Here is a 24,912-nt window from a genome sequence, read left to right as displayed (position 1 = left end):
TTTTATACATCACACAGAATTCTGGACTGTGAAAGGGAGCTGGGGTCATTTTCAGATGCTCTCTCTGCATGTAGTGTGTGCCTTTATATATATTGTATGTTATGAGAGTCTTTTAATCTATTGTTCCTTGAACTATGGGGACTTTACTGAAGAAAGTCTAGGGTTCTGAAGAGCAAAAAAGAGGACACATTTACCGACTTCTACTTTTAACTATGGATCGCTATGACAACTCTCATTTTACATACCCATAAAAAAGAGGACGTGTCCTGGAAAACGAGGACATATGGCAACCCTTAAAAGTCAGAATGAATGATTTCTTTTTTCTTCAAGAGTTAGATATTTACAAGATATACAAAGGCAAGAGACATTTCCTTATGATAAACATTGAGATAGGAGTTGAGAGATGATCCCTGGAGAATGGTGTGAGGCAGTGGAGCCTGGCTTGCTGAGAGCGCTCCAGCCAAAAACTAGGATTCATTGAACTGCTACTTAGGAAAACAACCGTATTAATTCTTTTCTCAAGAGAACGAACCCAAATTTATTACAGTTCTCCTCTGCCTTGCATCTTGTGCAGGGAATGAAATATAACATGTGAAGTTATCACACACAGAGAGGATCAACTTGCAAACAGACCTGCAAAATCCTTAGCCCACTTTCAAGTTCTGGGCTGCGTCTGCAGGTCAACTCCATATATAAGACCAATAGAACAACTCTGCAAAAAGCATCACTGTCTCCTCTTCATCATCTGAACCTCTTCCAACATGACATTTTTTGTTATACAGGATGATAACGCAAGCCAAGTCTGGAGATCCGTAAGACAATGCTTTCAACATTCTACCTACAAACCTCCATTCACCATCCAAGCTGAAGTTAACCAGCCAATAGAAATTTGTAACCACCTACCTCCCAACAAGTTTGAACCAATGGAATCGATCATAGAAAGGGTCGCTCCCAGTCATGGTGCTCTCACTATCCTCCTGTGTGTTGGAGGCCATTTCTCCTGCTCGGTCGTACATCTCTCGCATCAGCTCCAGTCTCTGCCTGGAGAGCAGAGGGGGCAAGAAGATAAATGCAGAACCAGAAAGTCCATATTGCATTTAAAAGGTATGAAACTGCCTCATGTGGAATCATGCCATTGGTCCACACACTACAGTTAGTGCTTGGAGTGAACCAGTTCAGCTTAACTAAGTTTACTGAATTAGTTCCAAAAGTTCTGGCATCCACCTGAAAGTACCGTATTTTTCGCTCTATAGGACGCACTTTTTCCCCTTCAAAAATGAAGGGGAAATGTGTGAGCGTCCTATGGAGCGAAGACACCATAGCCCCGCGGCCCTCTCCCGGCTGGAGCCTCCATAGCCGCGCGTCACCTCTCCAGCCGGGAGAGCGCGCGCGGAGCTAAAGCAGCCCCCCGCGACCCTCTCCTGGCTGGAGAGGTGACGCGCGGCTATGGCAGGAGCCTCCATAGCCGCGCGTCACCTCTCCAGCTGGGAGAGGGCGCGCGGAGCTAAAGCAGCCCCCCACGACCCTCTCCCGGCTGGAGAGGTGACGCGCGGCTATGGCAGGAGCCTCTCCGCTGCGCCTTTCCGCTGCTCCCTGACCTGCTCTTTGGGGCTGGTGGTGGGCTTCCCCCCACCAGCCCCAAAGATCAGGTCGAAAGGAACCTGAAGCCTGGAGAGCGAGAGGGGTCGGTGCGCACTGACCCCTCTAGCTCTCCAGGCTTCCAAGGTAGCCGCCTGAACGCACCTTAAACGGCACCTTGTTTTAGAGCGGGAAAACAAGAGGGGGAAAATTCTCCCACTCTCTGCGCAGCGCCTCCTGCCGCTTCGCTGAAGGGGCGCTGGGCAGAGAGCGGAAGAATTTTTTTCCCTTGTTCTCCCCCCTCTAAAACAAGGTGCGTCCTATTGTCCGGTGCGTCCTATGGTGCGAAAAATACGGTAGTTCCCAAAATTGCCAGGTGAACTGAAAGTGAATTATGTTGGTTTTGGAAGCTGAACTTTTACCAATTTCTAGTTCATCTTCAAGCTCATTCTCTTGTGTGTCCTTTAGACTCCATGAGCCTTTAAGTTTAAAGATCATAATTGTTGGGGGAAATAAATTAAACAATGCACATTCCACGAATGTCAGCTGGAATATAGTTCCTTTTGGACATGTTAAACTAGCTCTTTTTTTAAAACTAACCTTCCAAGCCCTGATTACAGTACTGTCTATTCCAAATGGCAAAGGCACTCTAGGTTCTCAGAGGTGAGAACAAAATGGCTCTTCCCCCATTTTTTTTACTCCTGCTGTTCTTTTATAATCCTGTTATACTTTTAATTTAGGTCATCCTGAGTGTTGTATGCTACTGCCTGGTGGATCACCAGAATGGAAAAGGCAGAGCTGAAATATTTGTAAATTAAATAAAATGCTTCCCAGAAGGGTGACTTTGATGGCAGCCCTAACGTACTTGAGTTTTTCCAGGGACCAATAATGAGTTGCACCATTCTTCAGATCCTGGACTTCCACAGCCACCACTGTCCGAGGGAAAGGGCGGTTGTCCCGGGTCTTCTCCGACTCAGGCGGCAGCAATTCAGGTGGCAATGGGGAGTAGAGCGTGTCGGTCAGAAGGACAAACTGGAACTGCACCTGGAATGGAGGTAATGCACAGGAAAAGAGGAAGCTGCCTTATGCTAAGACAGTGCTGCTTACACTGACTGGCAGCAGCTCTCCAGAACATCAAGAAAGAGTCCTTTCCCAGTTTCCACCTGGAGAAAGTGGGGATTGAACATGGGACTCTCTGCATGCAAAACAGACGACCTCCCAATGAGCTACACTCCTTTCCTTAAGGTATAGGTAGCTGCCTTATATTGAGCCAGACCCATTGGTCCATCTAGCTCAGTATTGTTGACACTGGCTGCAGCTTTCCAGGGTTTCAGACTGGGGTCTTTCCTAGACAAACCAGGAGATGCTGAGGATTTAACCTCAGAGCTTCTGTATGAAAATCAGGTGTTCAGACAGAACTTCAGATAAGACTGGATCTAGAAGTGCTTTCTTATATAGCCTATAGCAGGGATCTGGTTTCCTTAAGCATAAAGACAGTTCCCACAGCTGAGACAAAGCAGGAACAGCTTCCCTTCATCTCCCCATGGAGAACAAAAATATGCTGAAGGGAGCAAGGGCCATTAGGGGTCTCTTCCTGTGCTCCCCGCCTTACCACCAACTTGAAGACAGGAAAGGCAGGGAGCATTCAGGTTCACAGAAGGTCTGCTTCACAACTGACCCCTCCAAACTCTAGCCATGGTCACACTGACACCATACATTTAAAGCACATGGCTTTCCCCAAAGAGTCCTGGGAACTGTTGTTTACAAAACTCCCAACACCCTTAACAAACCACAGTTCCCAGGATTGTTTAGGGGAAAGCCATGTGCTTTAAATGTATGGCGTCAATGTGACCACAGGCTAAATCTGAACCATGCTGAAGCACCACAGCAGAACTGGGAATTGCAAGATCATTTGAGATTCTCAAATATATCCTCCGACAAACTTTCAAAGTTAACCAACTCCCCTCCAATTCAGAAACCACCCACATTTGTTCTGCAAGATGACTTGACACAGGTGTGCACAGCATGCAGTCATATTCAGTCGTGAATTCCCCCCTACCTTCTTTTTCAGCTCAACGCTGATTGCATTGCCTTCTTTCAAATAGACTGCATTCCCCCACAACTGATCTCTTAAGGAAGTAAACTGATGGAACTTCCACTTCCGGAAAGCCCATTGGGCTAATTCGTACTCGTGCTGAGTCCAGGGTACTACAGGAAGGAGAGAAGGTCATTGGGTTCATTTGAACTGAAGACAGGGGCTGATTTCCCATGAGCCCCACCCCTCCCAGATAATATGAGGTCTTGAGTGGGGACCCTTTCTCAGTTTGAGGGCCATATTCTCTCATAAGCAATAAGACATCATGTCAGGAAAAAGCATTTAATTCATGAGCCCCAGATAAAGAAATACAGAGGGCTACACTTGGCCCCTGAACCTGAGGTTCCCCACCCTGATCTAACTATGTCCAGAATCTATAGAGGTCCTAAAAAGAATCAGAGGGAGAGAAACTGTTAAGAATTTCACAGCGTGCAAACTATCCCCCTCAAAAGAGTATACCAGCTAAGAAACTGAGATATGGTTCTCTGAAGCCCTTATCTGCAATATGAAGGTAAAAACCATGGCCTAACCTTACAGTCATTGTGAGGGTTATGCAACATATTGTGCAGAACACTGGAACACCCTGACTGTTTTATGTATTTGTAGTCTACGCTAAAGGGTGCTGATCCTGAAGGGTAAGAGACCTATTTCCAAAACCATCCAAGTGATAAATACAGAGAAGTTCCTGGAAGAGATTGTTCTGTGTTAAACTGAAACACTGGGTTGCATCAAGAGGGAAGGAAAGTCACTTTTTGTTTTGTTAAGGTAGCCTTCGCCAACCTGGCGCCCTTCAGATGTTTCAGACTACAACTCCCACCAGCCCCACCCCGCATGGCTGAGAGTAACAGATGAGGGGAATTGTAATCTTTGATAGTAATTTTGTTTATTTCAGGGGTGGTGAATGTGTGGCCCTCCAAATGTAGTTGGAGTCCTAACTCCCATAAGCTCAAGCCAGCATGACCAACAGTAATGGATTATGGGAACTGTAGTCTTTGATAGTCATTTTGTTGACTGTCATGTTGGTGAAAGCAGATTTAAGAGCTGTGATCATTTCCACAGACACCTTGAACATTTGTGGAGCAGTCTCTCACTCTCTCTGCAACCCAAACTGTCTGAATTCCACCCAGAACTCACCCTCCTCCTCTTCTTCCTCCTCCTCCTCTGTGGTCTCAGCAGCCAATGACCTGGTCTCCACCTGCTTCTGTAAGGCCTGCAGTTTACTCTCATAATCCTGAAGGGGAAAGAGAAGAGAGCGTGTAGGAGAAGAAGAGACAGACAAAAGTAGAGAGGAGGTGGAAGAACACACACATAACTCCAGAGATAAGAAGGTGACAAAAGATGCAGGCAGAGAAGAGTTCTGGGATAAATGTCTCATCTATCCATTTGCTGGGGGGAAACCAAACAATTTCCATGGGAGTTCAACAGCTGGGAAATTTGGTGGAGCAGGACAAAATAATATTTGAGTTTGATCTGTGTGATCTGCTGGAGAAGCCCACGCCTAAACAACAGAAAGTCAAGTTCTGCTCCGTAAGTGGGTCTAAGAATCACTGAGTTGAAAGGCCTTTCAAGGGGGGCAGCTGGGAGTGGTGAAAACAGGGCGGGACTGCAGGAAAAAAAACACATTATATTTATCTGGAGTCTGCCTCCCCTTTCTCCCTGATGCTTGGCTGAGCATTGGGCCACGTAAGATTAGGCAGTGGGTCAGAAGCAGCTCAGGGGGTACAGATTTCAATCTTCTGAACAAGAAACAGAAAAAAAAATGCACATTGATTGGCGACTATTGCATACTGACTGCAGAATGTGCACATTAATTTGATATATGTATGTTCCCTAATGCCTGTTGGGCACTGTGCATAATGTCTGAAGAAAGTGCAAAATTCAGCCGAGATGTGCACATTTTCCAAGGCTGTTGGAGATGATATACATTGACTGGGAAATGTGTACAACTTTCTCTTCATATGGAAGGATTCTGTGCACATTCTCCACAAGGCTTGGTGAATGTGCACAACAGCTGGTTGTTTCACACATTAACTGCAACTTACATTTCCCTTAGCATGCAGATTTCATAAAAGGATTAAAAATCCTCTCGTCTCTCCTTTCAGCTAAATATGCCCAGTTCCTTTCCTCATAGTAGATTGTGTTGTATCCAACTAAGTTATACTCAGAGCTGACTTACTGAAATTAATATACCTAAGTGAATTGTGTCCATTGACTTTAATAGGCCTACTTAGGGGTAGGACTAGCACTGGAGACAACCCTTAAGTCTCCAGATCCCTCAACAACTTGGTAATGTTTTGAAATTGGTCTGCTATTATTTTCTATGTTGTTTTTAGCTTTTTATTGCATTTTGTACATAACCTTCAGACATGTGTGTGGAAGGCGACTGATAAGGAAATACAAAAGAGATGGAAAGTGAATTTTGCCTTTGTACAGTAGGCTAGTTTCTAAACACACAGACACAGACACACACACACACACATCTCCATCTTCCAACCAAACAAGCAAGAGGCATGATCAGAGTTCAAGGACACATTCCAGCCAGGCAAAAGCACACAAGGAGGGTGCAAAGCAGGGCTGGTAAAGGATGTGGCTCACAACGGTTGTGGCCTGGGGAAAGCCTCTAGGGTCAGACAGAGAGGACTGGGAGGCCTGTGATGTCCCATATCTGCAGTTCAAGGCAGTGGCGTAGCGTGGGGGGTGCAGGGGGGGCCGGCCGCACCGGGCGCAACATCTGGGGTTAGGGCAAATCCACGGGTTAGGGGGCGCAAATCCACGGGTTAGGGGGCGCAAATTACTTGCCTTGCCCCGGGTGCTGACAACCCACGCTACGCCACTGGTTCAAGGAACTAACTGAAATTAGTATGGATAGGCAAACTATTAAAAAACTTTTTTTTTGTGGACAACTCACTTCAGGGAGATTATTTTCGCTACTTTAATATTGTGAGGAAAGCATTGAGAGAGGATGCAGGGAGAGATGGGGCTCTGGAGAACAGCATAAAATGAAGCTGGGTTTGCTTAGCTTGGATAAGAAGAAACAAAGTATCATTCAAAACATGTGAAGGGTAGGCTTAAGGAGGAAACAAATGTATGAATATTATCTACCTAACCCCACTCTGTCTTTTTGGCTTCTAAGTAATCAAATCAGGGTCTTTCCCCAAGCCTGGTGGCGCTGGGACCTTCCGTACAACAAAGCAGATACTCTAAAACGGGAATCGAATGTTCAACCCCATGGAGAAGAAATGATGGGTGCAACCAACAACAAGAAAAGGCTTAAGCTAAATGTTGGGAATGTATTATTTAGTAAAAATGTATTCCAAAATACATTTCCCTAAGGTGTGGTGAGCCATCTCTAAGGCTAGAACAGCAAGGTAGTTGAGATATCAGGCTTGATTTTTGAAGGCACCTTCAAAAATGGAAACAAAAGATGGGCTAGACAGAGGGCTCGAGTTTCCTTCCAGGTGTGCATTACTAGAGAGAATGCATAGTTATTCAGTATGGACAGCACCACGGTGGAGAACCTGTGGCCCTCCAGATATTATTGAACTCCCATCATCCCTATCCAGCCATATTGCCCAGTGGGCAGGGATGAGAGGATTCATAGACCAGCAACATCTGGTTTCCCATCCTTGGGACAGAAGGACTTGCTTCTGCTAGGATGGAAAGGTACCTGTGGCTCTACTGGTGTTGTCAAACTAGAATTCCCATCCTCTTTGCCTGTCAGGTAAGGAATGCCCAAAGTGAGGAATTACCGTATTTTTTCCATGTAGAAAACTAGGTTTTTTTCCTAAAAAATAATGTCCAGAATTTGGGGCGTCTTATACATGGGGGCTAGCTTCCCCCATTTTCTTAAATTGGAGTCCCCCAAAGTAGGGGGCATCTTATACATGGGGTCATCTTATAGACAGGAAAACACGGGAACTCTTTATTTTCAAAAGTACAATTACAAGTTAGGAAAAGGCACGTCCATCTGTCCTATGCCTCTCAACTACTCCTAGGTGTGCACCCAATGAGACAGTTGCAGCAAAATAAAAACCCTGCCTCTAACCTCCTACACCCAAGCTGTGTGCAAGCAGGCGAAGATGCCACCAGTGAGTAACCTGTTTCTGCGCCCCCCCCCCGCCAATCAATCCTGGTGGGGGCAGGAGGAAGAGATGTGGAAGCCCTTTGCACCAGACTCTCTCTCTCTCCTCCTGCACTTGTTCTTCACTCTCCAATCTGGCAGTTTCTCCTGCCTCTGGCTCTCACCTCCTGACTGTTTCAGGCTCCCCCAGACCGATCCCATCTTCCAATTCAGTCTCCACCCCACCCATCCCTTTCTCCTGGTGCCCACTCACCAGTATCCAGCTACTATTCCTCAGTGTCCAACCCGTCTCTGACACCAACCATCAGTCTTACTGACTGAGACTGATGGGAATTGAAATTCAGCCACGTCTACTGGGTCACAGTTCTAACCTATTCTAACCAGTTAGAACCTATTTAGAACCCTCAAGCACACATCAAATTTTCACATACTTAATAAATCAGAAGTTAAAAAGAAAGCTATAAGCTCTGAATACCGTAATGTGCAGAAAGAGTGGGTGTAGTTTCTCCCTCTCTCTTTTACACACACATACTTTGCATACAGAAACGGCTCTAAGCTATTAATAACAAAAAGGGCACAGAGGAGGGGAGGTTTGATTTCCCAGACTCCCAACAAAAAGGGCAGGCAACATTTCATCAATGGAAGGAAATAGCCTGGTAAGGTAAGCCCGTTTCCTGGCAACGCTCAATAGTTAATCTAACGGGTTTGCTTGGCTTCTCTGAGGCACACGAAGATGGAAAATAGTACATAGCCCACAAATGTTTGCATGGCAGGATGAGACGACAGAAAGCTTAGCTGAAAGTCTGGATGATTTATGTATTATGTATTTAAGGTAATTAGCCCAGCTTCTTTCAAAAAGGGTGAAGGGGACCCTGGTTTTGATATTTAAACTGGTTCTGTTCATTTGTGAGATTTGGTTACAGCCTGCATACAAAGGAACATAGGGAAGTATCAGGTGTTAATCCTGCTCACAGAAGACACATTAAAATTAATGGAAATGATTAGATCCATTGATTTCAGTGGGTCTGCTCTGAGGAGGACTTGGATGGATTCAACCCACAGGGTTGCTCCATCTAGCTTTGTGTTGTCTGCACTGACTGGCAGCAGTTATCCAGCATTTCAGATGGACATCTCTTCCAGCCCTAGTTGGAGATGCTAGGAATTGAATGGGGGACCTTCTCTGGATGCAGAGATGCTCTAACCACTGAGCAAAAGCCCTTTCCCAAAACACACCATTGGGCTTACAAAAGCACCCCACACCTGTCAATTCTGGGGCAGATCTGACCCCTTCCCACATATTAGACAACACCTCCCAGTCCACCCCTTACAACTCAGAGAAGACCAATATATTATGCAGAGTGTGCAAGGGTATTTTGACAAGGGTGGGTATGATATTTTTAAAAGTTCTCCCACCCTACACATACAAACAACTACAACCCCACCCTGAAATGCTACATGTAATCTGCCAGCACAGTTGGCCAACTGCTATGCTAAATCTTTCCCCCTCCCCCATCTTTGTTTACCACGCAGATGAAGCTTTTAGAAGCTTTTAGAATTTGTAAAAATAGGAAAAGTAACAACAATTCAGAAATCTATTGCCTGGGACTGATTTCTAGGTTCTTTGTAATGTGTTGGTCAGTTCCTGATCACAATCCACCAAGGTCAATAGAAACAATGACTCCAACACAATGAGTATGCAGTAATTAGACTTAACCCACTAATGACTAACTTAGTCCCATAGTTTCAATGGATCTAGTCAGAAAAGGACTTTAGTAGGATACACGCCACTTCACTGGAGCAAGAATACTGGAGCAGGATGCACCCCTTTAAACGAAGAGGCAGTTTTAATCAAGGTGGAGCTTAACAATTGACACAGAACTGCTGATAAGGCTAATTCGAAGGATAACTGATGCTGAAGCAACATCTAAGCTCTGTTCCCCTTTACTATGCAGCCTGAGCCCTGCACAGGACAGTTTAGGTTTGTTTCAGTTCAAAGCAGGACAAGGTAACTGTGCATTGATCTGCTGCCCATCAATGTCATGGGGCACCCCTCCACATTGAAGGAGCCAAGCGGATGGGGAGGAAGTTCCATCTACCTTTCTCCATGTTGTTTCATTTCAAAGGAAACCTCCTGCCCCCTAACAGGGCTTCTAAAAAGAAAGCAAATGCTTTTAGATCCCAACCAAGACAAGACAAGACTTACAAGAGTATTTCATCATTTATTGAAAGCACTTGTTAAAATGCACAAGCAGTTCTGCTTTTCACAAAATGCAGAGTTTTGCTTTTTTTAAAAAAAAATTAAAACCCCTTTTTTTGGGGGGGGGGGAGGAATAATAAATGGACAGGTTTTCAAAATCCTATCACTTCACCGGAAGAGTCATTTCCTCCTTTACAGTAATGATAACCAAAGTTCACACCTCTTGTAGCTCTCAAAACTATTTCAAAAGGCAAACACATTTTTACGATATATATAAAGGCAAGAGTGAATGGACTGATCTGCTTGAACCTACGTTCAAACATGCAAAAGATCCTCTCCCTCTAACTTTGGACAGATTTCTTGATTAAGCCCAGTCAGAAAGAAGTTGCCGAATAGCAGATAAAAACAGTAAAGAGGAGGCCTCACCACCCACCCACCTTCAACGCTCTCCCCAACTTGTAACTTTAAGGCAGCCTTCACCACCAGTGTAAGTTGAAACCATATGAAGGGCACCAGGTTGGCAAACGCTGCTTTAAGGCAATCTAAAAACATATTTGGGAGGTCCCGGGAACTCTTATTTCAGCTCTGTCTAAATCACACAGCTCCTAACTTGTTAATAACACTAGTGTAATAACAGAAGCTCTCTCAATGCAGACTGGAATACCTTTTTGTCCTTGGAGCATGAAATGTCTGCTTTAGGCCAAGTCTCATGTAACTCAGTGGGATTTGCTTCTGAGTTGTTATACAGACAAGTTAACTGTTAGGGATGGCAGCAGTGTGTGGAACTCTCCCCACCCCAGGACGGCTTTTCTGTAGGTGTTAACACACACACACTCCAAAGCATCTTCTGGAGTTGACAGTTCAACTCCAGAACTTTCAGCAACAAATACCTGTTGGTAATCCATTACCCATCAGCTGGTTTTCTGCAGCTAATCTCCCCATCTGCTTTCCCCCTCCACATAGAAAAGCAGCTTGGGGAAGGATGACCAAGTAGGAAAACAGTTGTTGGGGCAAGAGTTAAGAAGCCTGGTACCCCTCCACTCCCGACCCCAGCCACCGAAGGCTGCTTTTCATTTAAAGATGACATTGGGAGACAGTTATATGCATCAATGTGTGAAGTCTAACTTAGTCCCAAGACCCACACATTCTCATCCTATTTCTCTTTAAGGGGTCTGCACAGCATTTATCACAGAAATGAGGGGGGGGGGCTAGAATTATTTTCTTTAAAAAATATGATTGTAATGTCCTCTTACAAACCTTTATGGATTGCCTGCATCCTGTGCCGTAACTGGACTCTGCTAGTCAGTCACTGCATTGTGCTCATTTCCTAGCTAGAATTAAATAGGCAGCTTCTCAATTGAAATGCTGTTCCAGATAAGAGAGTTCCAATTTAAAAAAAACTGGTGGCATGGTTTATGAAGCGCAAATTGCTCCTCGGACAAGAGAACTCACAGGATAAACAGCTATGGAAATGAGGCAGATAAAAGGCTCAGGTTCCCAGATATGTTTAAAAACCTGGAGCAGCGAGAAAAGGGGTAAATTAAAAGGACACATAATTTAATTGAGGAATTTCAATAAGCACAAGACTTTCAAGTTTTAGTTTTTTCAACTCCCCTGCTCCGTGTCACCTTTTATACTGGAAACTTAACTGTGATCTCTGGCTCAGAAAAAGAAAATTGACGGGGGGCTTTGTCTACAGAAACATATTCTCTCTTTGAAACCAATACAATTAATTAAATTTAATTCATTGGTTAATTAATAAATAAATTTTGTGGCCCTGCAAGCAGTTCCAACCTTCCCTGGATTCTGCAATATAGTGAGCAAACATACTTGGCAATCAAATCCATGGACAACAGGCAATTCCCATTATTGTGTTCACTGGGGAAAGGCTCCTGTCCATATTCCCCCATGCGACTGACGTGAGCACATGCCAGGCAAAGGACTGAGACTGTGTGTCTGGACAAGGAGAACTGCATCGTGTAATCCAGGAGGTCACCACTTTTTCTAACCAGGGAACCACCCTGAATCCTAGTGGTGGCTGGTGTCCATTGGGATTGGTAGGGTGTTAAGGCAGGGAGCTGAACAGTCAGTGGAGCCCATGACAGGCACAACTGCAGCCAATGAAAGGCAGAGCCAACTCATTCTAGTTTTCTTCCCATCCTCATCCCTGCCAAAGGGGAGGGAGCTGTATGTTAGTAAAATGGCAGGCAGGTGGGGGCTGGCTGGAGGCTGGCTGAGGGCAGACTAAGGTTGGTGGGGCAGTGCCACGTGGAGTCAGTCTGCACTGTTTAACCCAAGCATGCATTTGGGGACCTGTATCTTAATTATTTTACCACGCAACTGCATGGTGATTGTTCCGGTTTTCATGACCCACCGCAAGATCAGTTAATGGGTCCTGACCAATGGTGTAATCAGACCTAGAGCGGTCGTTGCAGGAGGTAAAAGGCAGAAATTTCGATTTTGCCCCACTTGAGAGTCCTGCTTGTGCATCAAATGTAAACTGGCTGAACTGCCATAATAAACTCCTGAAACAAATGTGGAAAGACCTAGTCGTTTTTGGGAGCTAAGCAGCCAACACAAAATTACTCACCCCCACAAAATGATTGCCAAGGCTTCTTGGGAGTTAGAAGGATTTCAAGTTCACTGTGGAGTTGTGCCCCCACAGAGTAAGTGAAAAAAACCAATCAAAATCTCTCTGCAAGTCCAGGGATGGGGATCCTGAGCCCTCCAAATGTTGATGGGCCACAATGCTCATCATCACTGACCACTGGCCAGCTTGGGACTGGGGCTGATGGGAGTTGAAATCCAATAACGTCCAAGAAGGCCCTATCCTTGTCCTTGTCTTTTAAGTTATAACGTATTAAAGACCCATGTGAATTGGAAGAGGAAGATGCCGCAGCTGTACACCCATCACATCGCTTAAAGGCAGCATGCAGAATTGGGCAAGCAACTTAATTTAGGCAGCTTTTGGCTGCCCCTGTAATGTTATACTGATTCTACCTAAGCTAAGGAAGAATGCGATTTTTAAAAAAGCACTTTGCAAGAAGATGAGAGTTTGGAGGACTCTACAAGAAGGACTGTACATGTCAGTGTTTTATTTCCTGAAGGCACAGAGAGGGAAGGGCCAGAGACTAACTGTGTTCTCTTATCAGCTCCAAACCGGAAGTTTTATGGGTGAATTTGAACAAGATGAACTGAGAAGATGGAAAACCAAAACAAGGAATCTGAATACAACTTGAGATTCAAGGGTCAGACTCCTAAATTGTTGCATTGAAGCTTTTACAGATGACATTCAAACACTACATAGTAGACTTGCTTTTGTTGATTGTCCAAAGGAGAGAGTAGCCCTACAGGTATTCCAGAAAGGCTTCAATTTTTAATATATATATAAAAAAGGTATCCCCATAAAATAAAATGAAGGCAACTTCCCAAAGTCCCTAAGGTATGGGTTATCAATCATCAATATTCCACAATTCTAACATGTTTCACAGGCAATAATAGATAGGTAGAAAATGTTTGTGCTTAGCATAGAAAACCACTCATTTGCTAAAAATGATCATTTGAAACTCAGGGTAGGTATAGCTACAGCAACCACCACCACCACCACCTCCCAGGATCAGCACCGCTCTCCCTCCTCAACTCTCCAGGGACTCAGACAGTTGTTTCTCGGCTAGCTTTGAGGTTAGGTGCAGAGAATTGTCGCCTCATCCGTGGAGGGGTCACAAACTGGTTATAGTGGTTAGGCTGATCAGTCTGTCTTGCACGACCGCTGGCTAAGTTGCTCTCTGGATTCACCCCTCCACTGCCATAATTGCAATAGGACTGGCGGTGCTGATGCATGTGGCGCTTCTGCTGGAAAGTCTGCAGGTCTTGATTGTGGAGTCCACCATAAGAGGGCAATGATTCTGATGAGTCAGATGTCTGGCGACGCAGCCCTTTCTGCTGCCCATTGAGGGAATTGCTTCTCCAGCGCAGCTGAGTGGATGTTTCTGGCTGCAGATGGCTTGGCTGCGGTTGAGCGTTCAACGGCTGCCTCTTGATCTGGATATTATCCTGACCCCTCTGAGGGCCATACGCACACCAAAGCTGCTGGGGGTCCTTGGGAAGGGGGACTTTACCGCACGGGTCTTTGTTTTCCCCAATTTCCTCTTTCTTCTTCTCATCCTCCTTTGGAACCCTCACTTCAATCACTTCATCCTCCGTAATAATTATATGCGTGCCCGGGCTCCATGAGTTTCTGTGCTTAGGGTTGCTCTTGAACGGGAAGCGGGGTTTGCGGTTCTCGGGCGGGATGAACCGGTGAGGCATGTTCTGCCGGCGAAGCTGTTTGGCTATTTCCTGCTGCTGTAGGTTCTTAAAACGGATTTGCTCTTGCCTCATCCAGCGCAGCCGCCCACGCCTGAAGGCTGGGTCCTCCTCCATTAACTGGGAGACACGGCCATCATTCATGTGGGCATCTGTCTCATCAGTTCTCACGCTTCCCTCAGCATTCACCTTCTTGGGGACATTGGGTTGCTCTTTCATTTTTGTGGCCGCCACGGCTGCCTGGCCCTTTGGTTCTTGGGAGCTGATCAGGGGCAAAACCTTCTCCATTTTGAGCATTTTGTTTCGAAGGACTTTTATCTCCTCATCCTTCAAGTTGTTTTGCTTCTTCACCTCTTGCAAGATGTCTTCAAGTTTATCGATATGCACCTTTAGGTCGTCCACATCAGCAATGCCCTTCCCATTGAGCAGCACGTCTTCAATCTTCTCATCGCCAACCCCCACAGTGTCCCAAACGTCTCGGGCAACAGCTCGCCATGAGTCACGTTCATTGGGGTCTTTCTTCCCATACATAGTACAAAGCTCTTTCATCTTCACAATGGCCAAGGCCTCAATCTCTTGGCGCGTATGCCGGAAGTCATTGAGTGCCACCTCATAGCAGATTTCCTTCACAGCCTGGATCTTCAGGTCTGAGACGGTAACCCATCGGGAGTCTTTGCTAAGGCGTCGACGTTGAGGTATCTGATACATTTTAATAGGCTCCCGTTTCTTCCCACTGCTGGGGAGTCCACATTTTTTAACTATGGTTTGCAACTTGCTGGGGGGCAGCTTCTCTCTCAGGGAAGTGATCAGCCTCCAGCTCTCCTCGCAAGACCGCTTGTCCGAGTCATCCCCACTATCAGAGTCTGCATCCTTTGGAAAAGAAAAATCGAGAAGTGGCCCCAAAATAACCAAAATTAAAATGGGGGAAGGAATGAAAATGCTCCACAATAAAAAGTAACTAAAAACTAAACAAATCATTTTGCAGGGAAGGGGGTGGGGGGAGCAAACAGAATAAATGTTCTGGAAAGTCTAACTTAAGATTTCAGGCTTATGATGCTGGACTCTTTATCCTAAAGGTGCTCCGGTAGTTTCATTAAATCCAGCCACATCTAGATTTCATGGAAAATTCGACTCTAATCAGCATGGAATATTCAAAGACTTTCAAATCCAGATGAAACTGTTGAAAAAACTAAAACCAAGTACCTGGTAGGAAGGTGGAAGGAACACTTTACTCATGCTAGAAAGACGTGCAAAAGTTCAATCGCACATTTTTGCCTTGGTTACTGCTGACGAGTTAATCCAGTATAAATGTATATCAATTTAAAGCGATCTTTCCTTCACGGTGAGTGGACCCAACAGTCATTGCAGAATGATCAGACGAACAGCCAAGGGTTAAGTTGAGTTAACATTGGTTAGTAAATGCTGTAAACGTGGTGCAGGAACACGCAGGTGGACAGTCCGTTCTACTAGAAAAGCAGCCAGAGAAGTGTTAGAAGGTAAAAAAAAATGGGGGGTGGAATCAGCAGCAGCCACTAGGGATGGGGGTTAGAAGTCATGTAAGTGCCACTACAACGGGTGAGGATACTTCAGGCTCCCAGGAGAACCTGCTACAAGCAAGAGGTCTAGCCACCACATTCCAAAAGGGTCTTTTCCATTTTCCACTGATAACGTTGCTTTGAGAATGCTTATGAGCTTTAATCATCCTAAAACGGTATTTAAAGCACTAAACCCCGCACAAAGCCTGTGTTATTTCGATGCCCACAAAAGTTTATCCCATATTTTATCACCAAGCCTCTTACAAATTTACTAATTGCTAGTTCAGCTTGTGGTTCGTGTTAACACAAGCTTGCTATGTTTTTAAAATGACATCACTCCTTAAGATTGCGAAGTCTTAAGAAATGGCTTTCCTAAGTCGTTTCAAACAAACAAAGCTTTTCATGCTGTTCTGAGAGGAATGCCCATTTATTTGAGCTAGTGGTTCAGGGTTCTTTTAACTCAGCAGATGTTTTCCAGGGCCTGCTTAGACAATAAGGAATCAGAATTAGCTACCATGCTACCAAGAAGTTCATGGTACAGTTGTACCTTGGATCCCAAATGCCCTGGAACTCGGACGTTTTGGCTCTCGAATGCCACAAACCCGGAAGTGATTGTTCCAGTTTGCAAACGTTCTTTTGGAACCCGAACATCTGATGGGGCTTCCGCGGCTTCTGATTGGCTGCAGGAGCTTCCTGCAGCGAATCAGAAACCACAGTTTGGTTTTCGAACATTTTGGAAGTCAAACAGACTTCCAGAACAGATTCCGTTCAACTTCCAAGGTACAGTAAAACTGTATTTTAAACATGCTGCCTAGCTGATTCTCGGGTCATTCACAGATCCCATGAGGAACATCTATCCACCCACAGCAATAACTCTACTATTAAATAATGCAATCCCTTGGTTGTAAAGAAACCGTCCATCATACTGCAGTGGAAATGGAAGATACCCAAACAGAATTCACACCACATGCTAATTTCAAGGCTGTGTCCAGAAAGGGCGAGGAAAGGGGCTTGTTGACATCATTAGACCTGTCACCTCTGTATTTTCTGGCACATACACAAAATTTGCTATTTGCTAATATGAAGGAGGGTTGCTGATCTCGCCCATCAAATTCCATTATGAAAAGACTCAACAAATTATGTTAAGAAACCAATTCAACAAAGCTGAGGAGTGAAAAAGAGGAACTCATTCTTACTACCAAATTTGAGGGTTGGCTTCAATGCAACCTTCCTACATGGAAGATTATACTGATTACATCAAAACTTAACATACCTGGATTTTTATTTTAGGAAAGCAGATAAAACTGTTCAGCCCAGCACTGATTTTTTTCCTTAAAATTTCAAACATATTGTGCCTTCTATGTAACATTTTTAATGCATGTTGTGATTATTCTTTAGTAGGAAACAACATTACATTGATTTTTTGCCGTAAGCAAATGCTCAGAAATCCCCCGTTTGTGCTTTATTAGTTCTTTTGCAGAAGGTATCCCTTTCTCATCCACATACCAGTTTAACACACTTGGAACGGGCACTTTTAAATGTGAACTATTATATCCACAATACTAGACTAAGGACACTTGCAATATTTCTATGGTGAGCTTCTATAATCCAAAGAATGCTATGGACTGAGGGCAGGTGTATTAGGGAGAAGTGGGAAGCATTCACTAACCTCAGCCTGCCCCTACTTGCCCATCTTCTGATTTATGACCAGTCAGGTGGTAACTCTGCCTGTCACTGGTTTTGGTTCCACCCCCTGTTGGTCTCTCGGCCTTCTGCCTTACCAGTCCTAATGGGCACCAGTCATTGCTGTTTGCAGGCTGCTATCTGGTCTGCCTTTATCTGTGAATGAAGACGGGCCAAAGCTTCCAAGTCTCAAAGATTATTGTCATTTGTATGCTATAGTACAGATGCTACACACAAACCTTAAATGGCTCCCTTTACTCTGGCTTTGAAAGGGCCAAGCTCTGCACCCTGCAGGACCTCACAGCTCCCACTGAGCTGCACGTCTGCTCCCTGGATTATCCTGTGATCCTACCTAACCCCTTCTGTGTCAGGTCAAACCCAAATCTGGAACATTTGATTAGTGACTATGGATTATTCCACTGGCCCTGTTTGATCTGCCCTCATCAGTATTAGCTCTTGCACTCTTGTCTGACTAGCACCCTCCTGAAGTCTTCCTCTTTTGAAAGATAGGGATACCCCAGCACCCATCAGTAATGCCCGGTGACCTCCATACACTCTACATGGGGCTCCCTTTGAAAACAATCTGGAAACTTCAACAAATACAAAATGCCACTGCACACTTGTTAACAGGTACAAGCCTTTAAGGGCATATTTTGCCAATTCTGAAAAACGTCTGCATTGGTTACCATTGGAGACTAGTGAAAACACATTTTATTCCCACCCCACTTCCTCCTTCCCACATCTGGGATATAATGGGAAGCATGCTTTTATTAGTTCTGAGTCTAAGTTGCTCCTCTGTCCACAGAAAGAGAGGGGGTGACTGCAGCCAACTCTACCCCTCCATCTGCTGCCCTCTGCACCACATATCTCACACCATTCCCAAGGATCCTCCAACTCTCAGGAGCAGTCTTTGGGAAGGTGCAGGCAGCTGCAAAGGGAAGAAGGAGGAATGAAAACTCTAGTCCATGAACACAAACTCAGTATTCTAAGTTTGTTCATTTTGTAGTTTATTTGTGTCCAGGTTAATTTCCATTTCTGCCTTATTCCACTATTTATACTGTTAAAACCTTTGTTTGTAATGGTCTAATGACTAGAAACAAATGAATCTGATCCACTTTATTAAAACACTTTAAGTATTTTTTTTAAAATTGTCTTCACTTTATTAAAAAGTAAAATCAGCCTTGGGAACATTTTTGTTAGACTACAGTACAGAAATTGAGTAAATAAATTTCCAGCCAGCTACTACCTTCATTCATAATAAATTTCCAGCCAGCTACTACCTTCATTCATAGTTTCAGATGCAGGGACAGATCTCACTGCCTGCCACTAGACATCCAGATCAGGGATGTAGAACCTGGTGCCCCTCCAGACATTGATGGACCACAATAGGTTCCCATTTGTGATCTAAACCCCTGCCCAGGAGTATACCCAGTCAACTTAGTTTCCTGACCCATCCAAAATGGGAATATGGTTCTTTTAGAGATTCACTTTACATTGATTGGATGAAGGTGCCCTATCCCTCATTTCCTGCACCAGGATGCTAAAGTGGGAGAAGCCTGCTTCCTCCCTAGCAACCATCCTCACTTCTGCTTGCTTTGCCCCAGAAAACCTGCTGTCTTTTAGCTACGTGTAAGTGATTTGCTAGTACCAAAAACTCTTTCGCCTTTTCCCATAACCACACACTGCTATGTGCATCAAACAACACCCTTGCTGGGGAGCCACACTCCATGCAAGGCAGGGGAGGAAGGTTAAAAAACATGCAGAGTTGCAGCAACAGTTTTGGACATCACGTGTGAAAAATCCTTGGCACACCAATGCATCTGGAAGGCTCTCCTCAGCAGCATAGAATTAGTACTTGGTGTTGATCCAAGAGAAAACTAAAGCAACCCTCCAGGGCAACCATAACAGGCAAGACCATCAAAAAAGCCATTTCAGAGTTGATTGGGGGAGGGGGGCTGTAACAATGCAAAATACAAGCCTTCCTTCTGACCTGTTAAGGAACCAGGATGTTGGCACATTGTACCTGTTTAGGTTCAACATCTACTTGTGGATGAGATCCATGCACTTTATGGTATGCCCCCAGGCATCTGAAGCCAAAGTAGCACGTGAGAAGCAAGGGGCAGCTAACAGTGGGAAGAGTCAATCTGATCACATTTCCTGGAAGTTTAGCATGTTGATTTCTGCAAGGACAGCTAAGAAATACTGACACCTACCAGCCTCTGCTGCTCCAACAAGAGATCTGCTTCCTCTTTTTCCTTCTTGTACAGAATCTCCATTTCTTGAAGTCTGGGGAGAGAAGTTAGACACCTGGTCAGCTTAATACAATCTGGGAATGTGGTTGTTGTGCCTAGCCTGGACTGGGTACCTGGCACCGAGTCCTCAGAGAATGAACCAGATTCCTCTCAGGTTGAGAACCTTGAGGAGAAGGCAGGGTCCCCTGAGATCAGTGCTGAGAATACCCTGAAAAATATATGTGGTGTTAACACAACGCTAGTGGGATTTCAAGAGGCACTGTAAAAAAATAAATAAGTATTGTTTATTAGAAATAAACGGGACTAAGGAGGAATATTGGCAATACAAAAGAAGGGAATGTGTATTAAAGGTATAAATATGGATGATTGTCAGAGACGCTGAAGGAAGTCCAAAACAGTCATAATTTGTTGTATTCGAGATAATATGTATAATTGGATGAAAACTAATAAAATTTATTATATAAAAAAAAAGAGAATACCCTTGTGGGGAAGGAGAGAAGCTCTGATGAAGAACCCTTGTAGCTGTCACCAGAGGAGGTGTTGGAACCCCACCCCCCACCTCAAGAGCCCCAACACCAAAAGGTCTGGGCCAAAAAACAACATAACATGCAGCTTGTGAGCAATGGGGTCTCCATATAAGCAATCCCTTCCATACCAGCACTAGTGGTCTAGGAGGCCAGAGTATGTAAGGGCTCCCAATGGAACCATCCAGTTGTTGGAAACAATGAAGGTCTCAGGTCCCTAGTCTGCCTGTCCTGCTATGGGGCATCTTGACTGAACTCTCTGTGATACTGCCCTTGAACTCTTGCCTGACCATGCTGCTGGACCACATTTTGGACCTAGACTAATTCTCCATGCTTGACCTCGGTTTGGTTCAACTGCACTGCAGCTGCAACCCCACCTTCCTTGGTGAGTGTTTTGCTAAGATGCTTGTACCTCCTGAGACTGGATCCTGAGCCCCTGAGGGTACCCACTGGAACACGGCAATAGTCAAGGTGGAGACAGCAGATGCACACCCCCCCACCACCTAAGAGCACCCATTTGCCCCACCTAAGGATTTCCTGGTGTGGGTGTGTGCAGAAACACACTTCTAGGTAGCGGGGCACTTTAAAAGGACTACGGGAACTTCAAGAGTCTTCTAAAAACTTATTTTGCCAGCTGATCAGTAATATTGTGGGGAAACACAAAAACTTCTGCAGAAAGCAGAATCCTGCAACAAGCTAAATATATTATGACCAGTGCTCTATTTTAGCAACAAAGAAGCATCTCTCCACAAAACAAAATGTTGTCATGAGCCACTCTGCAAAACCTTCTGAAGCCAGCACCAAACAAAGGTTAAGCGAAAACTACTCAGGAGCCTTTTCATCAGCAATTTTGCTTCACAGCTAACATTCTAACTAAAAAGAATTACATGTGAAAGTTGTATCAATATTAAAGGATGATGCTCTACAACAGTTAAGCAGAAGAGAACAGCACTTCAGTAAGATGGATGGAGGGATGAATGGTAACTTGTTCAGTGTCATGAAAAAATGCATTACCTTTTCTCCATCTCCTGTTTCATATCAATTCCTTGTTTCTCCAGCAATTCCCTCTGAGCAAAAGTCCAATCTACTGGTTCTGAGGGAGTCTCTGCTGATGGAGTCTTTTCCCTTTCAGCCCGTGCTTGCTCAGGGTGGTTGAAGCGGAACACGTGGTTTTTGCCCATAATAATACGATTTCCTGGACGGGCAATAAAAAGATTATGACCTAAAGGGTTTTTGTTTTTTGCTTTTTAACGAGAGAGAGCTAGCTGGGATTTGTTCAGCCATGCTATCCCCAGGCAATGAATTCTCAAGGACAGTCAAAGCCAGAAATCATAAAACCCTAACTCAAAGACGACAGACTTATGGGAAGAGCCCAAAGCAACGTAGTAGAGCACATGTTCTGCATTCAAAAGGTTCTTGGTTCAATCCTTGGCATCTGCTGTAAGAAGGGTCAGGGAACAGCTCATGGGAAAGACCTCTGTTGGACAGCCATTGCCAGAGAAGGCCAGGGGTAGCCGAAGTGATACCTTCCAGATATTGCTGAACTACAATTAACACCAGCCTCAGCTTTCATAGCCCATGGTCAGGGATGATGGGCTCCAAGTTGGAAAAGACAGTATGGGGCTAGATGGGCCAATAGTCTCTGGATAAAACAGCTTCCTGTATTTCTTTCATGGAGCCACACAGTTTTCAAGACACTTAAAAAAACCAAAGACAGAGTAACAAATTTCAACGTCTTTACCTGAGCGCAGCTGGACAGGTTGCACCACTCTCTTGCCATTGACATAGGTTTCAGACCGTTCACCAGGTTCCAGGGTAACAATCACTAGAGCAGGAATAAAGAATACTCATATCACTGTTTTACTGACGGGAGAAACTGGATAACCTGACCCCAGAGAACTTCTCCAAGCTCCTAGATAGGACCTATAAAGACACTGTAAGTGTTTACAATGGCTACTAGCCCTGATGGCTATGTTCTGCCTTTGCTCTTGGAGGCAGCATGCCTCAATAACAGCTGCTGGGAATCACAGCAGGGAAGGGGACTGCTGCTGTGCTCTGGTCATTTCCAAAAGGCATCCGGTTGGACAATGGAAGACCAGATGGGCCTTTAGCCTAATCCAGCAGGGCCCTCCTTATGGTCTTATGTTGTGGGAAGGACAGGGGAGAGAAGTCTTTCCCACAGAGAAGAATATGCATATTCCAGGATTTCCACAGGAATGCCTCTTAAAATCCTTCCAAACAAGCCAGGGCAAAACCCGGGTGGAGTTTAACTACATAATCCAGAAAAGGACAGAGTTCAGCTAATCAGAAGTCCAAAGAATATCTTGCTTGCCTATAAAGAGCCGGAAGATGGCAAGTACCAATATAAGTAACAACACAGGGCAGAGCAGCAGAGAGATATTTAACCAATAAGCAAGCTGCTGTCTCACCATCGCCATTATGGTTTCTCTCGCTCCGGAAAATACAATGCTCCTCTTTGATGTGAGCCCCGCTGAGAACGATGTCTTGACGCCGTTCAGCATCTGCCTGGCCAACCCTGCATCCAGCAAATAAAATTGTTTAAATTCCTTATAGCTTAAAAAAAAAATAAACATAGTAATCTGCAATAAACAGAGAAGCTTGTGCATGTCATACACAGCTCTGTCCCCTTCCAAAACCTTGCTGCCAGTCGCTTCCTCCTCCCTGCAAGCCCCTGCTGCCTCAGGTGGCTACCTCACTCTGCCTAAGAGTAGAGCCAACCCTGCGGACCAATGACCTGATGATCATCGCGTAATTTCAGGTGGATTTCATTTTCCGGCTTAGCCTGAGATTCTCTGTTTTCAGCCATCCTCACTACCCATGGCGAAGCTGAAGTAGGTATCGCAAGGTAAGACTATGCTAATTATAATGGCAGTATCCTTCCCCACCCTGCTGCTCCACTCCAGCTTTAGGAGGAAAATGCCCAGCTAAGACAATCAGTCTGCTCTTCCTCTTCCAAGCTCCCCTGGCAATATTCCGCTTGGTAAAAAGCTCCTGCAACTCCAAATCTGACAATTAAACGTTAATCCCATGCATGTAAACAAGGACATGGGTAATTAAGTACGTGCTCTGTCTGACACGCAAGAGCTTAATATGACTGGATTTGCTTTGGGAGAGAAGAGAGAGACTGAAGGTGGCAGCCATCTGACTAAAAGCACTGTTGCCTCTCACCTGGTTATGCCATCTTTGATGTAGTAAAGTAGGCACTCTGACATGAGGGGATCTTCGTTGAGGTTGACAAGGTGAGGTGTCTGAAATGAGGAAAAGCAATTAACTTAAAGATCAGGGCCTCTCTCCCCCCCTGTACAACTTCTTTAAAAAGGCGACACAGCAGCTTCAAGGTCCAAATGCAACTTCAAATTAACCTCTCTCTCCTTGGGAGAAGACAAGTCATTTCTTGAACAGATGCAAACTATTTCAGTACAGAAACAGAGTGATATCATAGGCAGAAATGGCTGCCAGCATTAAATTGGAAGATCTACTCAGTGGATTTATACCCCCCCCTTTTTTTTTTTTGCTTAACAAGGGTTAGTAACTGGCAACCACTAAAAAAAATAAAATCAGGCCCTGGAGAGCTTCTTCTTGGTCCACTAGCCGCCAACCCGTTTGTCCTCCTGCTCCACTTGCCCAGAAATAGAAATTTCATGTGTGTGGAAAGAGATAAAGAGAAATAAAGGATGACAACGGGATGGAAAGTGAGCATATCAATATTACTTGTATTTCAAAGTGAGGTGCCTTCAAACAAATCTATTTGCTGACCACAGTCTCTCAACCTCAGATTTTGTCAAGGGAAGAGGAATTTCTACCACAGGATACATTACAGAGAAGGTTAGACTATTTGGAAGCTTTTATTCTGTGTTCTATGTGAAGAAGGGGGCACTCTTGTACCCCATGCTTCCAAGTCATAAGAGGAAAAAAGCTAGGTACTTTGCTAGACGGCTAACACTCTTACTGGAACCTAAGAGAGTTGCTACCATCACTAAACCAACCTTCTTTGGGGAAAATACCCCACTGGAATCAGCAAACAAGTCACATGGCCTTGGAGTGAAAATCTAGCCAATGGAATGCCAGCAAGCACAGACAAAAGGAAAAAACACAGAACATCAGGACAAAAACAAAACACAGAAAAATGGACATTGACACCCAGCGAACACTCTTCATAGACTCTAAGGAGCTACAACAAGCACTAAACCAACCTTCTTTGGTGAAAATAACCCATTGGAATCAGCAAGCAAGTCACATGGCCTTGGAGTGAAAATCTAGCCAGTGGAATGCCAGCAAGCACAAACAAAGAGGAAAAACACAAAATGTCAAAACAACAACAAAATAAAACATGAGACAGACAACAACAAAGACAAACACTGAAGATGCCAGTAACTCTAGTTCATTAACTAGTGTTCCAAGACTTTCACAGTTAAAATATGCCACCTTACAGCATAAAACGAAACTATGAGAACTCTAAGGATCGGAGGGTTCAGAATGAGGAAAAGGCCGACCACAAGCAACAAGAGTATCAGGATGAATGGGACAGGGAAAGGGAAGAAGGATCAGTGTCTATTTTCTAATTCCATAGGCAGAAATCTCTACTTAAGCATCTGTTTTCTCCACCTGCACAAACCTGGTCAAGAGCAAATGCGTCAAAAG

The 24,912-nt window shown here is 44.7% G+C and overlaps 1 protein-coding gene across 14 annotated transcripts in view; it reads right to left on the bottom strand.

The window, feature by feature from the left end:
- The window catches only part of KIF1B (kinesin family member 1B), a 140,360-nt gene that overhangs the window by 28,083 nt on the left and 87,365 nt on the right, over positions 1 to 24,912 (bottom strand). For 13 of the 14 annotated variants that reach the window (XM_053400902.1, XM_053400904.1, XM_053400913.1 and 10 more), the window contains 9 exons: positions 23,440 to 23,519; positions 22,680 to 22,786; positions 21,992 to 22,075; positions 21,265 to 21,445; positions 19,688 to 19,760; positions 4,808 to 4,904; positions 3,638 to 3,786; positions 2,444 to 2,622; positions 904 to 1,041 (listed from right to left, as the gene is read on the bottom strand). In XM_053400902.1, coding sequence (XP_053256877.1) covers positions 904 to 1,041; positions 2,444 to 2,622; positions 3,638 to 3,786; positions 4,808 to 4,904; positions 19,688 to 19,760; positions 21,265 to 21,445; positions 21,992 to 22,075; positions 22,680 to 22,786; positions 23,440 to 23,519 — 1,088 coding nt within the window. Of the gene's footprint in view, positions 1 to 903; positions 1,042 to 2,443; positions 2,623 to 3,637; positions 3,787 to 4,807; positions 4,905 to 9,953; positions 15,127 to 19,687; positions 19,761 to 21,264; positions 21,446 to 21,991; positions 22,076 to 22,679; positions 22,787 to 23,439; positions 23,520 to 24,912 lie in introns of those variants that run through there. The other variant, XM_053400916.1, reaches the window with a different exon arrangement.

Source organism: Podarcis raffonei, chromosome 8 (genome assembly GCF_027172205.1).
Source record: "Podarcis raffonei isolate rPodRaf1 chromosome 8, rPodRaf1.pri, whole genome shotgun sequence".
Lineage (NCBI taxonomy): Eukaryota > Metazoa > Chordata > Lepidosauria > Squamata > Lacertidae > Podarcis > Podarcis raffonei.
This window is presented reverse-complemented; position numbering and strand designations above follow the sequence as displayed.